At 56.4% G+C, this 14,951-nt stretch overlaps 1 protein-coding gene across 1 annotated transcript in view; it reads right to left on the bottom strand.

The window, feature by feature from the left end:
- The window catches only part of CUL9 (cullin 9), a 31,905-nt gene extending 16,954 nt beyond the window's left edge, over window positions 1-14,951 (bottom strand). Inside the window, exons 1-18 of the mRNA XM_074144373.1 lie at window positions 14,357-14,951; window positions 13,398-13,552; window positions 12,518-13,051; window positions 7,502-7,640; window positions 5,565-5,755; window positions 4,679-5,063; window positions 4,273-4,474; window positions 3,785-3,992; window positions 3,488-3,681; window positions 3,127-3,344; window positions 2,757-2,988; window positions 2,234-2,339; window positions 1,786-2,016; window positions 1,531-1,621; window positions 1,274-1,445; window positions 958-1,063; window positions 456-551; window positions 194-369 (exon numbers count right to left, since the gene is read on the bottom strand). Coding sequence (XP_074000474.1) covers window positions 194-369; window positions 456-551; window positions 958-1,063; window positions 1,274-1,445; window positions 1,531-1,621; window positions 1,786-2,016; window positions 2,234-2,339; window positions 2,757-2,988; window positions 3,127-3,344; window positions 3,488-3,681; window positions 3,785-3,992; window positions 4,273-4,474; window positions 4,679-5,063; window positions 5,565-5,755; window positions 7,502-7,640; window positions 12,518-13,051; window positions 13,398-13,552; window positions 14,357-14,951 — 4,031 coding nt within the window. The remainder of the gene's footprint in view (window positions 1-193; window positions 370-455; window positions 552-957; window positions 1,064-1,273; window positions 1,446-1,530; window positions 1,622-1,785; window positions 2,017-2,233; window positions 2,340-2,756; window positions 2,989-3,126; window positions 3,345-3,487; window positions 3,682-3,784; window positions 3,993-4,272; window positions 4,475-4,678; window positions 5,064-5,564; window positions 5,756-7,501; window positions 7,641-12,517; window positions 13,052-13,397; window positions 13,553-14,356) is intronic.

Raw genomic sequence — 14,951 nt, 5'->3', positions numbered from 1 at the left:
CAGGTCAGGACACACCAGGCCCTGCAAGGCACCTCTCGGGTGGGTTAGCTGGGGGACCCCAAGGTGGTCTGGGCCCCACCTGTCCAGGGAGGACACCCAGCTGCTCCTCTCCTGGCCCTGCAGTCCCCCCAGCACCGTCCCCATGGGCCCCGGGACACCAGGGACGCGACGGCACAGCCGGGAGACAACTCACCTGCCAAAGAGCTGCAGCAGTCGTCCCCGGTCCCGGCAGATCTCCTGGCACCAGGCATGAGCCCGAGCAGTGCAGGAGAGGAACGTCCGCCGGCACAGGTGCTCCTTGAAGATGGGCCAGAAAGTGGGCTTGGGACCCAGCACTTCGATGCCACGCACACGTGTGTCAATGCCGCCCTACGGGAGAGTGTGACCCTCAGCTCCTCGGGCACGGCCCTGGCACCCCACACTGCTGGCCCCCTGCCCGGCCCCTGCTCCCCTACCTGCTGGCACCGCTTCACCCGGATCTGGATGACGGGCCAGAAGCGGGTCATGTTCTCCAGCAGGATCACTCTGCTGTCTGAGGGCAGGACGGTCACCTGCAGGCAGACGGCGAGCCTTCAGCTTGCCAGGCAGCGAGCACCAGCCACCCTGCATGCTCCTCTGGCCACCCCCCGTCAAAGCCATGGCCTCTGTCGTCCACCCAGCAGCCCCTTCACAGCCACAGGCCCCCCCGCCAGGGCCCCAACTCCTGGCTCACAGCCCCAGACTCCCACACCAGCCTGTGGCAGACTGGGCTGCAGGGCTGCCCATGCCCAAGGTCTCCCAACACCCGCTGCCTACAGCCAGGAGGAGGCTCCCGCAGCACAGCTCCTGCCATCCCCACCTCCCCAGGGGGCACCTCCCAGCGCCCCCCACCAAGGCGAGACCATCACGGGGCACAGCAAGGAGCAGCCCAACGCTCCTGTGGGGCCCCAGGGCCTGAGCAGCCCCTGCGAGACTCACCGCGTTGAGCTCAGTTCTGATGGTGGCAGGGCTGTCTCCCCCCAGCACCACGACACGGGCCGGCATGTAGCTGGAGTCCTCGCTGGCCACCAGCATGCTCATCTCCCTGCAGCGCAGCAAACAGGCTGCTGCCCAGCAGTCCCCACCTCCCTGCCCTGGCCCCTGCCACCCCACGCGCTGCTGCCCACATCCAGCAACCCCCAGGTCGGCGACCACGGGGGCAGAGCTCACACAGAGCCCCAAAGCCCTCTCCTCCCCACACAGCCACTGGCCCCCCTGGCCCCAAGGCCGCCCAGCCCTCCTGGCCCAGCCCCACCTGATCACCACACCACACTGCATGTGCACAGTGATGAAGTGGGAGCCGGTGCTGCCGTTCGACTCCCAGTAGGTCTTGGGGTTCCTGTCCGTCAGCTTGCTGGCACGGTGGGGGTTGGAGGAGACCTGCACCTTCTCCCAGCACTTGTCCTCCTTCACCTCCACGCTGGAGCCTGTGGGGAGAGCACGTGGAGCCACCAGCTGCCAGGACAGCACATGCCAAGCACAGGGGTCCAAGCTCCCTCTCCCCACACTCACCTCGGCACAGGTTGCGCAGAAAGACGTCAAAGAAGGGGATGCTGATGGGCTGGTGGCTCCGGCGGTGCTCCTCAATCTGCCCCAGGACCAGCTACGGGATGGGGCAAGACTTACCAGGGGGCCCTGGGTCCTCCTCCCCTCGCCCACCGCAGGGCTGCGGCAGGCCGAGAGCAGAAAGCTGCCCCTCGCTGCCGGGGACAGATGGACGGCCCCAAGACCCAGAGCCCCCACGCAGCCGGGTCTCCCCAGGCCCACCTGGATGCAGCCAGCCAAGATGCTGGTCGTCAGCTTCTTGTAGAGGTTGGCGTACTTCTCACAGTCGGTCACCAGGTCGAGCAGGGCTGGCACCAGCGACGGGGACGTGCTGTGCTTGTCCAGGGCTTTGGACAGAGACTCGCGGGTGCCCAGGCGGCACATCACCACCGCGCAGTCCTTGCTGGCGGTGGCCAGGCGGTGCAGGAAGCCAACGACCTCCTGCACCACCTGCTGAGCAGGAAGCCGTGAGCGGCCGGGCCAGCTCCAGGAACACTCCCCCAGCCCCAGCAGCGGGATGCTGCAGCGCTCCGTCCCCTCCACCCCGACACCGCAGCAGCGCCCACGAGAGCCTGGCGGGGCACACCAGCCACTGGGACATGGCCGTGGCCACGGCCGGGACAGCTGCTCCCCACCTCTCCCAGCACCTTGGCACCCGGAGCCCCCTCACCTCCCGGTCGCTGCTGTGGGCACTCAGGGAGGACAAACAGGGCTCCACACACTCGTGCCAGGGCAGCACATCCTCCTGGTAACCGTCCAGGAACTTGTGCAGGATCCTGAGCGACAGAGGGAGCCCGCTCACGCCGGGGCACACAGACAGCGGTGCCAGAGGCAGCCCTGCTCCCACGCCCCCCCCGCTGCCCTGCCCCACTGGCAAGGCCAGCACCCCAGAGGGACTGGGAGCCAAGGCTCCACAGGCACCTCGGACACCCCATCAGCACCCAGGCACGTGCTGCACTGCTCCTGCATGTCCCCACCAGCACCCAAACATATGCTGCTCTGTCACCAGATGGCCCTGTGCCCCAGGACACCCCAATCAGCCCCCCCGATATGTGCTGGCGTGCACTTGCCCCTGCCTCTGGTGAAGAGCAGCCCCATCAGGACCCACAAACATGCGCCGTGTCCCCCCAACAGCACCAGCACTCACACCCCTGCGGAGTCCCCACACCCCCACCGCATCCCCCTGGACCCACCTGAGGATGCTCAGGCTCACGTCCTTCTCTGCCCCCAGCAGCTCAAAGCTGCGCAGCAGCAGCCTGAAGCACCGCTGGTCCTGCAGCAGCTGGGCCACCTCGCCAGAGGGGACGGGGCCTTCACTGCAGAGCTGCCGCTCCAGGGCCACCACCATGTCCTTTGACAAGGTGCCGTCCCCCAGGCCGTCCAGAAGCTTCCGCACGTCCCTCAGGTCCAGTGGGGACTCTCTGCCTGCTGTGACAAGGACACATGGGCCCAGCCCAGCCACTCCAGAGGTGCCAGTGGGGTGCTCTGCCCCGGCAGGCGAGGCAGCCCTGCTCGCTGCATCCCTGGGGCCGTGGCATGGCAGGGGGGGCGGGTGGCACATACCTGCCGTCTCTGGGCCCAGGGGCAGCCGGTGCTCTGTGAGGCGGTTGATCGCGCTGAGGGCCAGCATCGTGTGAGGGCAGCCGGTGCTCTGCCCGTCTGACAAGCAGCTCTGCAGCACCGTGAGGAGATCACAGCTCGCCAGCTGCTCTGCCAGGCCCCGGTGGCTGTCCATCAGCATGTTCACCACAAGCAAGCCGTTCTCCACGCCTGAGGAGCCCCTGCAGGGAACGAGCGATGTGGGCGCCTTCCTCCCCTAAGCACGGAGCCTCCCCTGCACCACAAGCCACCTGCCTGCCTTGCCCAACCCCACCACACAGAGGGTCCCCCCCACCCCCAGCCGCTGTCCTCACTTTGCCCCTACCCTGGGACCCTCTGCATGGTGCTCAGGGCAGCAGGGATGGCACTCAGCAGGCTCGCTGAGCCCTCGCTGGAGGCAGAGCCGATGCTGGCAAAGATCTCTCGCATCATCTGCGCGTCCGCATGGTTCAGGGGCAAGGGCTTCCCACCGGCACCTCCTGCCTCGCCGGACACGGCTCCCACCAGCACCTTCAGGGCCTGCAAGGTCAACAAAAGTCAGGAGGGCAGCGGGCATCTCCGCCACCCTGGGCAGGCCTGCTCCCTGCCCGCCCACCTACAGCATCCCCTCTGCCACACTCACTGCCAGGCCAGCCTGCTGCACCAGGGCGGAGGAGGCGTGCTGCTGCATGCAGGCCAGCACGGCCCGCACACCGCCCTCCGTGGCAAACGGCAGGCGCCAGTCGTGCTTCGCCATGAACACGGCCAGCAGCCGCAGCGTCACCACCACCAGGGCCTTCTCTGCCACCTCAGTGCTCAGCAGCTCCACTGTCACATTCACCAGCTTCTCCCTGCATGGGAAAGGACACCTCAGGAGGAGCCTCCTGACAATGTCGCTGGCACCCCGGGCCCTGCCAGCCACCTTCTCCCTGCCCACACGGCTCTACCGCAGATGGCTCAGCCCCAGGAACGAGCCTGCCCGGGACAAAGGGACACAAGATCTCTTCTCGCCGAGCACACAGGGACATACCGGCCTTCCCACTTCCACTGCCACCTCCTGCACTGTCCCCCACCCTGCCGACACGGCCCTCCCCAGCCAGCAGGAGGGGTGCACAGCACACCACGGCTCACCCAACACTCCTGGTCCCCAGCCTGCCCTGGGCTTTGCCAACAAGATGCTCGAGCTCAGGATCCTCCTCCAGGATCTTCACAATGTGCTTCAGCCCGGCTAAACGCAGCCCAACCTCAGAGCTGCTGCTCCGGATCACGTCCGCCACGGCTGCAATCTTGGCCAGCGAGCCCCTCTCGCTCACCCCCTCGCAGCTGCCCAACGCTGGCGGAAGAAAGGCAGGGACACGGGCATCAGGGCATCAGGAACATCCCCAGCAACTCCCGGGGTGCCATGCACCCACAGCCCCCCTCCTCAGGCAACCTCCGGGCACCTGCCCTCCCATGCCCTGCCCAGAGCCTTCCTCCGTCGAGGCAACGGAGCCACCTCCAGCACCGTCCCTGGGCCCCTGCGCGCAGCAGCCTTTACCTTTGATCTGCTCCTCCGTCATCTCCGGGAAGAACAGCCCTTCCCTCTCAAGGAGCTCGCTGAACAGCTGGGAATCCGACTTGGACGCCGCAGCGGGGGTTTGGGGAGGCACTGTGGCTGCAGGAAGGTCTTCCTTCGCTGCCTTGGCTGTTGTGGCTTCAGGGCCAGTGCTCCTGCAGCCGGCACCCTCCGAGGACACTGCGGTGCTCCCCCCACCATCCTGCTCAGCGCCCCCGACGAGGAAGTATTTGGCATAGACGTGGGAGCCGCGCAGGTCACGTTGAACACTGCCCTGGCAGCGCTTCTCCAAGACGTGCAGCACCTTCTGGGCCACCTCCACAGGGACCGACAGCTGGATCAGGGCTTCTTCATCCATCTCCGACAGCTGGACAGATGGGCTCAAGTCAACCCTCACGGACTCCCCACAGACCCCACGCCCCTTGTGACAGCCAGTGCCACAATGGACACAAAGGCTGCACGGCCGGAGGCCCCCAGGGCCATTCCCCAGGGCCATTCCCCAGGGCCACCCTCCCCTGGCTGCCCCCAACCCAACTACCACCAGCCCAGACCTCCCACCTGCACTCACCACCCAACCACCACAGCCAGAATCACCCCATGGGCTTGCCTCGCCTCCCAAACCTCGCTGGACACAATCACTCCTCCAGGGCCACAGGAGATGCGCTTCCTCATCTCCCCTCATCCCTTTGCTGTGCCCGGCTCCCCACGCTTTCATCACCCCCCACTCACGCCCCCGCTTCAGACCCATTTCTGCCCCGTTCAGGCTGTCCCTGCACAGCTCAAACTTGTCATCTCCTCCTCTGGGCCTGGTGTCTTCCCTAATGCTCTCCCTCCCTCCCGTTTCCCCACTGCAGGCTCTAGCCCATACCTGCCCTCCCTGGTCCTGCCGGATGAGGTAGGTGATCTCTTTCTGCTCCTGCGCTTCCAGCTTCTTCACAAAGAAGAGCAGCTCCCACCACTCGGCGCGGCTCAGGGCCTCTGCAGCCTTGGTCGGCTGCTCCCCCAGGTAAGGCAGGGAGTACAGACCCCCAAAGGGCTTGCAGAAAAACGGCTGCGCAACTGCGGGAGAGCAGAGTAAGGAAGGGAACTGTCAGCTCTGCCAATTCCCCCATCCCCTGCTGCACACCCATTTGCCAGATCCCCACTGCCCCACAGCCTGCTGCGGGAAAAGTGGGTGACAGGAGGGCAGCGAGACAGGGGGAACACACCGGGAGGAGACCCCAGAAGCTGTACAGATGGGGATTCCCATCTTCACTTGAACCTCTTTGGGCTGTAGAACAGAAAAAGCACATGCTCAGGACGGGCACCTCTGGCTCATTGCTCCCCTAACCTGTTCCCACGGTGCCTGGACCAGCCAGGGCAACGCACTGTCCACCCAGCAGCAGCAGAATCCCCAGTGCAGCTGCAGAAGGGGAAAGAGCTGGCCCAAGATGCTAACGGAGTCAACACATGGGAAGTCAATTCTGCCACGAGCTCCTCTCTTTTCCAAACGCCTCCTGCTGGCTAACAGGCCAAATACTTATAGACAATAGGAAACGAGACCGCACAGTTATCACGCTCCTTTTAGCTAATGCATCCAAAATGAAGAAAGGGAGATATAACGTTACGTAGGTTAGATATTCCTGAGGTACTTTAGAAATAAGAGCTGAATCAACACTTGCTGATATCTGCTAAGCAACAACTTGCAGCTTTCTCTGCAAATGCAAGATGAGAGACATTTACCACCTCAAAAGTCAACAGAAATGGGCCAAACTCACTCCAAGAGGCTGAAGCCTGCTAAGAGCACTTACATACATGGCCGATTACCAACAGTCAGTCAACACGAGTTAATGTATCCAACTGTCAAGATCCAAAGCAGAAAGCATCTACTTTTGCAATTCAACTTCCGCGTGGGATACCACGGCTGGAAAGAACTTTACACAGCAGTCAAACAGAGCCCATGCTTCTATCACAATCAGAGAGACCGAGAAAAAAGGCAAAGTCTAACCAAGTTTCGTTTAACTAAGCCACTTCAAACAGATGACGGTTAAGGCTTTAGCTACAAGAGGTAGAAGCCACTAAAGAAGCCATCTTTTCACCTGGCAGTAAGAATATTTTTAAAGTGGAAAATTAGCTGCTGATCTCATGTATCTTCTGTCTCTTGTAGCAGTTAAATCCAGATCAGTCTACCCAAAAGATGTCCTACAAGATCATGGGCATGAAAAAAGAGCTACTTTAACAGGTTTCCCTGGCCAGAGTCATGTCAGACACTGAACAAGAGAGGAGTATCCAAAGTCTGGGTTTTCCCTTTTGTCCTCTCCCAGTACAAGGGTAATGTCAAAGGATTCTAGGAGAGTCTGCAGATATCTTACGAAAACAGTGCATTTAATGTTCACCTTGCCCAAAACTGAGCAGCATGAAGTTAAAAAAACTGTTGGCATGTTAATGCTTTTAAAAACCCTCATCACTTATTTAAGGGGATCTGAGGGTCCCTAAAGCAGCTTCATGTCAGAGAGACTCTACGTTCTTATTTTGCCAGTTTGTTAATTCAAACAAGTTAGTAATTAGTTTTGTTAATTCAAACACTCATTTTTTGACGGTTGCAGTTTAGATCAAATTTTGTGTTTTTTACGTGACAGAATTACAAGCCATGCAATTACTTAACCAATCCAACATGGTCATACAAGCTAAAAGCTCATAGCACTTTCTAAATCCAACCTGCTAGTTGCTGTATGCCTAGCCATATGAAGTTTACCACTCCAAAATATGCCACAGCAGAATCAGAAAGAGATGATATAGCCCCCCACACACGATACATAATCTTACCTGTGTCCAGATTAACGTTCTCTATTAAACTATATTCTTTTTCCTGAGCAACAGCATCTTCCCACTGGTCTCCGAAGCCAATAATCTCCAACATGTGCCAACGCATCCAGTAGGTCTGGCCTGTTGACTGCCATAAAACCTGTGGGTGAAACAGATCTAGGTGATCAGATTTGCTCACTCATTCAATCCTCACGCTACATTTGTCCTCCCATTTCCCCAACACATGGAGACAGCAAGCACTGTTCAAGCAGAAGACCACGTAATTAGTATACAGATTTCAACACACACATTGTCTCCCTTTTAAGCGTACCATCTTTATTAACTTCTTCCCCTGGTTACACCTGAGTCTTTATTTTAAAAAAAACACCAACTTTGCTTGTAACCACTACAGATCTCATCTAGCACAAGAGCAGTGAAAGGAGTGACAAGGACATAGGGTGTATCATCAGCAAGTGACACAAAGTTAAGCAGGAGTGTTGATTCCCAGGAGGATAGGGAAGCTCTACAGAGAGACCTAGATAGAGTGGATCATTGGGCCAACATCAACGGTATGAGTTTCAACAAGGGCAAGTGCCAGATTCTGCACTTGGGCCACAATAACCCCAAGCAGCACTACAGGCTCGGGGAAGCGTGGCTGGAAAGCTGCCTGGAAGAAAGAGACCTGGGGGTTCTAATTGACAAGCGGCTGAACATGAGCCGGCAGTGTGCCCAGGTGGCCAAGAAAGCCAACGGCATCCTGGCTTGTATTAGAAATAGCATGACCAGCAGAAGTAGGGAGGTGATTGTGCCCCTCTACTCAGCACTGGTGAGGCCACACCTGGAGTATTGTGTCCAGTTTTGGGCACCTCAATCCAAGAGAGATATCGAGGTGCTGGAGCGAGTGCAGAGGAGGGCAACAAAGCTGGTGAAGGGCCTGGAAAACAAATCCTATGAAGAGCGGTTGAAGGAGCTGGGACTGTTTAGTATGAGGAAGAGGAGGCTGAGGGGAGACCTCATCACTCTCTACAACTACTTGAAAGGACACTGTAGAGAGGTTGGTGCTGGTCTCTTCGCACAGGTAATTAATGACAGAACGAGAGGGAATGGCTTCAAGCTCCAACAGGGTATGTTTAGACTGAACATTAGGAAAGAATTTTTCACAGAAAGAGTGGTCGGGCATTGGAACAGGCTGCCCAGGGAGGTGGTTGAGTCACCATCCCTGGATGTGTTTAAGAGTCGTTTAGCTGTGGTGTTGGGGGATATGGTGTAGGGAAGAAGTTTGTAGAGTAGGGTAGATGGTTGGACTCAATGATCCCAAGGGTCTCTTCCAACCTAGACGATTCTATGATTCTATGAGTGCATCTAGTTAAGCATTCCTGCTTCAAAAGTGCCCAGCAGCAGGTGCCTCGCATACGAAGGAAGAACTTAACCAACACCACCTCGAGGCAGATGAGCTGTATATAAATGGTCTTGAGGTACAAACTACTTAGTAACTGCAAATGTAAAGAAAACTACTTTTTAAAATTTTTTTATGGCTTCCCATACCATAGTTTTACATTTAACCTTCTGAGCAGAAGGAGGACCCAGCAACAGCAAGTACAACATGTCAATAACTTAAAAAAAAATAGCAGAAGAACATATGAGTTGCCCAGTTCACCGAGCTCTTTTGGAGTTACACCAGTACTCCTAAGACTCTGTTGTGCCAGAGAGCTAAAGAGATAAGATGCTGAGAGACTTTAAGAAAGCACTATATGGAAGGAAACTGAGTTAAACTCTACACGCAGTCTTCAATGAATCCCTGCACCAACCAGTTATGTATCAAATATCATCTCAAAGGAGTCATGGAAAAATATGACTGAAGGACCAGGCACAACAGTGAAACTTTATCTTTGGAGAGGGTAAGAAAGCAACAGAAAACAGAGCAATAAAGGAAAGGTGAGAGGAGGTAGGAGACACGCTCATCATGAACTGACCCAAATCAAAAGTGCACATGAATTTGCGTTGTGCACACAGAAGACTGACAGCAAGCCTCAGGCAGGATGAGCTGCGAAAGCAGAACTAATCAAAAAGGAAAGGATCAAAATTTTAGAGCAGGGAGAAGCAGCTCCTGTAACTTGAACTCACTAGCCATCAGCAAGGAAACCGTCAATATAAAGCAAGTGCGATACACAAGATAAGAAAGAGGAACAGAAATAAAAAACAAGTTTCCCTTCAAAGGGAGAGTGATGGCAAAAGCCCAGAAAAGCAACGATACTGGACCTGTTGGTGACCAACGCAAGTGAGCTAATCACAGACATTAAGACTGGAGGCAGCCTGGGCTGCAGTGATCATGCACTGGTGGAGTTCGCAGTCCTAAGAGATACGGGACAGGCAAAGAGTAAAGTCAGGACCCTGAATTTTAGGAAAGCAAACTTCCAGCTGTTCAAGGAGTTAGTCAATGGGACTCCCTCACAAACGGCATTCAGGGACAAGGGAAGAGCGCAGAGCTGGCAGATCTTTGAGGATGCTTTCCATAGAGCCCAAGAGCTCTTGATCCCCATGTGTAAGAAATCAGGAAAGGAAGAAAAGAGATAGGCATGGACGAATCATGACCTGTGGGTCAAACTAAAGGGCAAGAAGGAAATGGAATGCCCAGGCAGTGGAAGTTGGGACAGATATCCTACGAAGAGTATAGGGACATTGCCCAGTTGTATAGGGATGGGGTCAGGAAGGCCAAGGCGTAGCTGAAGCTGAACTTGGCAGGCGACGCAACGATAATAAGAAGGGATTCTATAGGTATGTCAGCCAGAAAAGGAAGGTCAAAGAAAGCGTACCCCGCCCCCCCCCAGGACGGACACATCTGGAAAACTGGTAACAACAGGCAAGAAGGCTGAGGTACTCAACAACTTTTTTACCTCGGTCTTCACTGACAACCTTTCAAGTGGATGGACTACAAGGCAAGGACTGGGGGAACAAAGTCCATCCCACTGTAAGAGAACAGGTTCGAGACCACCTGAGGAACCTAAGCGTACAGAAGTCTATGGGACCTGATGAGATGGATCCCAGAGTCCTGAGGGAACTGGCTGATGTGGTTGCCAAGCCACTCTTCATGGTATTTGAAAAGTCATGCCAGTCAGGTGAAGTCCCTGGTGACTGGAAAAAGGGACACATTGCACCCATTTTTAAAAGGGGTAGAAAGAAGGACCCTGGGAACTACCAACCTGTCAGCCTCACCTCTGTGCCTGAGAATATCATGGAACAGATAGTTCTAGAAGCTATGCTAAGGCACATGGAGAATAGGGAGGTGATTCGCAATAGCCAACATGACTTCACCATGGGCACGTCTTGCCTGACCAACCTAGTGGCCTTCTATGAGGAGTGACAAGGGAAGAACTACTGATGTCATCTATCTGGACTGTCCCCAAAACATCCTTCTCTCTAAATTGGAGAAATATGGATTTGATGGATGGACTGTCTGGTGGACGAGGAATTGGCTGGATGGTCACAACCAGAGGGTAGTGGTGAATGGCTCAACGTCCAGATGGGGATCAGTGACAAGCAGGGTCCCTCAGGGCTCTGTATGGGGACCAATAGTGTTTAATATCTTCATCAGTGACATGGGCAGTGGGATTGAGTGCACCTTCAGCAAGTTTGCAGACAACACTAAGCTGAGTGGTGTGGCTGACACACCTGGGGGATGGGATGCCATCCAGAGGCACCTGGGCAAGCTGGAGAAGCAGGCCCATGTGAACCTCATCAGGTTCAACAAGGCCAAGTGCAAGGTCCTGCACCTGGTTTGGGCCAACCCCCGGTACCAGTACAGGCTGGGGGACGAAGGGATTGAGTGTAGCCCCGCTGAAAAGGACTTGGGGGTACTGGTGGATGAAAAATCGGACGTGAACTGACAATGTGTGCTCACAGCTCAGAAAGCCAACTGTATCCTGGGCTGCATCAAAAGAAGCATGGCCAGGTCCAGGGAGGTGATTCTGCCCCTCTACTCCACTCTGGTGAGACCCCACCTGGAGTACTGTGTCCAGCTCTGGAGCCCTCAGCACAGGAAAGCACCTGTTGGAGCGGGTCCAGAGCAGGGCCACAAAAATGACCAAACGGATGGAGCACCTCTCCTATGGGGACAGGCTGAGAGACTTGGGCTTGTTCAGCCTGGAGAAGAGAAGGCTCCAGGGACAGCCTTCAATCCTTAAAGGGGGCCTACAGGAAAGATGGGGACAAACTTTCTAGTAAGGTCTGTTGCAATAGGACAAGGGGTAATGGTTTTAAAGTGAAAGAGGGAAGATTTAGACTAGATAGAAGGAAGAACTTCTTTACAATGGGAGTGGTGAAACTCTGCAACAGGTTTCCCAGAGAGGTGGTAGACGCCCCTGCCTGGTAACATTCGAGGTCAGGTTGGACAGGGCTCTCAACTCACTGCAGGAAAGTTGGACTAGATGACTTTTAAAGGTCCCTTCCAACCCAAACTACTCTATGATTCCTCCCTCCCCTCCCTAATCCCTGGCACAAACTTAGCAACTCAACTGCAAATATGCAGCTCTAACAGCTCTTTTTAACCCAAACTCTCATTTAAGGTCCACTCAGCCAAAAGGCATTCTTAAAAGGGAAACAGACCCTGGCACGTACTTGCAGATCAAAAGAAACAGTTGTGAGGGCTGTGTCCAACCCAGTGAGAACAACAGTATGCCCTAAGTATTGTTGCTCACATGCCAAGGCTTAAGACCTTCAAGGACCTTTTGCTGGGTTACTCATTTGTGCAAGTTAGCCTGTTCCAAAGATCAAACCAGGGCTAGGGACTGTTCCTGGAAGGCAGGATATAGCCACCTGTCTTAGCAGGACAGCCCATACTAAACCAGACTAGCTTTCCTCGGGACCCGTAATTCCAGCTCCGAAAGGTGACTTCTTTGCTAGGACAGATGTAGACAGTGTCCTAATTATGATGCACCTGTTGTCCAACTTCCTGCACATGAAGGAAATTTCCTTCACATTAGGAAATCATCGGTCACCCCCTCTGCCATCCCAGCCAGAGTACTTCCACTAGTCACCTACCTGCACTGTGTGCATGCTATTAGTGCTCTGAAGAAACTCGCCTTCCTCCCCAGCTCTAACATCGCCACAGTCCTCCAGCAAGCGCACCCTCATGCCGCGCACCAGGTTTGCCTGTAAGTACTCCACATAGCCACTGCGGTCTGCGAAGTCTGACGGGGTGAGGAAGACACGACCCTGCTTTCTGTGAGGACCTTGATTTGAAGTGAGCACAGGCATTTGGGCAGTAGGGCAGGCAGGGGTCTTGTGCTGGAAGATGGAGTGGGTGGTGCGAGGCCGCAGCTCCTGTCGGGGCGGCAGCTCTGGCTTGTGGCTGTGGTCCCAGCCCATCACGTGCACCAGCTCCAAGATGAGGTTTGCCATAGCCATGCTGAACTCAAACTCCTGCTTCACACGGCTCCTCTCCTCAGCGAGCAGGCTGGGCACGGCACAGTCCTGCTGCTCCCGTCCTTGCTCCATGCCACTGCAGAGCGTGTCCATGAGAGAAGTGACACACAGGTAGTGCTTCACCAGGACAAACAGGAGCTTCCCGGGGATCTGCAACAAGCACGGCTGTCAGGCTCTAGCCCGCAGAGCACCTCCAGCCCCCAGCTCTCTCCGAGCCACCAGCTCATCCACAGTCAGGCTCCCGTGATAGCTTCAGGTAGCAGCAGAGACCTCTCAGCCCACTCTTGTCTCCCTGCCCAGAGACAAGGCTCTCCATGTGCCTCTCCACCACCCCCCAGCCTCCAGCCAGGCCCAGATCCTCTGCCAGCTCTCCCAATACCCAGTCCTGCTCAGCTGCCCACTGCCCTCCTGTCCCAAACAAGGACACCAGCTCTGGCACCCCACTCTCACCCCTCCTGAGCCCTAAAGCCCACAGGCTGGCAGGGCCTGCCACTACCTGGGGAAGGTGAATCCCCTCAAAGGACATGCAGTGCTCTTCAGAAGACATCATCTCAGCAAACAGTTCCAGCAAGGTGTAGCGACCGTCAAAGTCTACGTGCTGCTCAATGCCATCCTGCTGGCTCAGGGACAGCAGGACATAGGCCCGGCTCCCTGCAAAAACAACAGAAACCCATCAGGCCCCCTAGAGATAACCCTCACCCCACCCTCCCCATGCGAGACAGACTCGCAGGAAAGGAACAGCTTTGCTGCTCAGCGTCACCTAGAACTGTGTTCTGTCCTTCAATCTGGATTGGCAACATTTTGCTCCACTGAGTAACACTGCATTATTTCCACCCCCAAAGCTGCAAGATTCCCCCAAAGCAGCAACCCCAAATAACTGACTCCAGAAGATGGTTCCAGGGAAGAAAAAAAATTAAGTTTTAACCTGAACCAGCCCTGTATCTGCCCCGCTGGAGAGCCACATGAACTTGGGCACTAGGACAGGGAAAGCTAGATCTCTTGTGGGACACATCACCATTAACAACCTTCCCAGTGCACTCAAGCCTCATGAGGCACTTAAAACCCATGGCAGCTCCTCTCAAATGAGGACCAGGCCTCTGCCCACCAGGGTCTGAGGAAAAGCTCCATGCCAAGAATAGGCCGGTGGCTTTCCAACTGATAGCATGCAGCAGAGGCACCCCAACGCTCTGCCAAGCCCCCTGGCGTAAGTTCTCCTAACAGTTAATCAGCATCCCAGCTCGGGAACCTGTCAGGGGAAAGAGCTCCCAAGTCTTAGAGCACTCCAGACAACTACGACCAAGGAACCGCTTGGAAGCTCCAGTCTCATTCTTCCCCTTTTGCCAATAAGCCCCGGGACACACTGCTTCCCAGGCATCCCACACCTACAAAAGGACTGGCACCCCTCAGCTGCCCAGCTGCACCTCCTCAGCAGCACTGAGCTGTAGCAGCCCCCACCTGCATCATGCGAAGCCAGGGCCCTCAGCATCTTGCCAGCGCTGCGGCGGATTTGCTTCTCCTTGTGGCACAGCATCTTCATCAGCAAGTCGAGGGCTCCCGTCTCCTTGAAGGCACCCGCCAACAAGCCAATGCTGGCGTACGCGCTCAGCACGTGGATGGTGTTGAGGATGGAGGACTCGGGGGCCCCGGTCTCGGCCATCTGCCGGCCAGCTCGCTGCACCAGGCTCCTGACATCAGCCTTCATCTCCAGCAGCGAGGCCTCATCCAGCGGCACATCCGCAGCAAACGGGCTGGCTGCCTTCTCCTCCTTCACCCACTGCCCTTCCAGCTTCCTCTTACCCAGCAGCGCCGGGCAGCTGGCACAGACCTCTTCTGCCGACATCCACATCGAGATGTTCTCCGGCTTGGTCTCTGCAGAGGAGGCACTGCTGCCTCCCACTGCTTTCTCTTCCAAGCTGACGACGCTCCACTGGATAAGGTACTCAGGCTGGCCGTCGTGGCCTCGCCGCTGCCGGAGCAGCTCCTCTGGGTAGGCCTGCAGTTTGGGTCCCAGGTGCACGAGCAGGTTGCCATTATGCCTCTTGTTCACCAT

This window comes from Numenius arquata, chromosome 2 (genome assembly GCF_964106895.1).
Source record: "Numenius arquata chromosome 2, bNumArq3.hap1.1, whole genome shotgun sequence".
NCBI classification, from domain to species: Eukaryota; Metazoa; Chordata; class Aves; order Charadriiformes; family Scolopacidae; genus Numenius; species Numenius arquata.
This window is presented reverse-complemented; position numbering and strand designations above follow the sequence as displayed.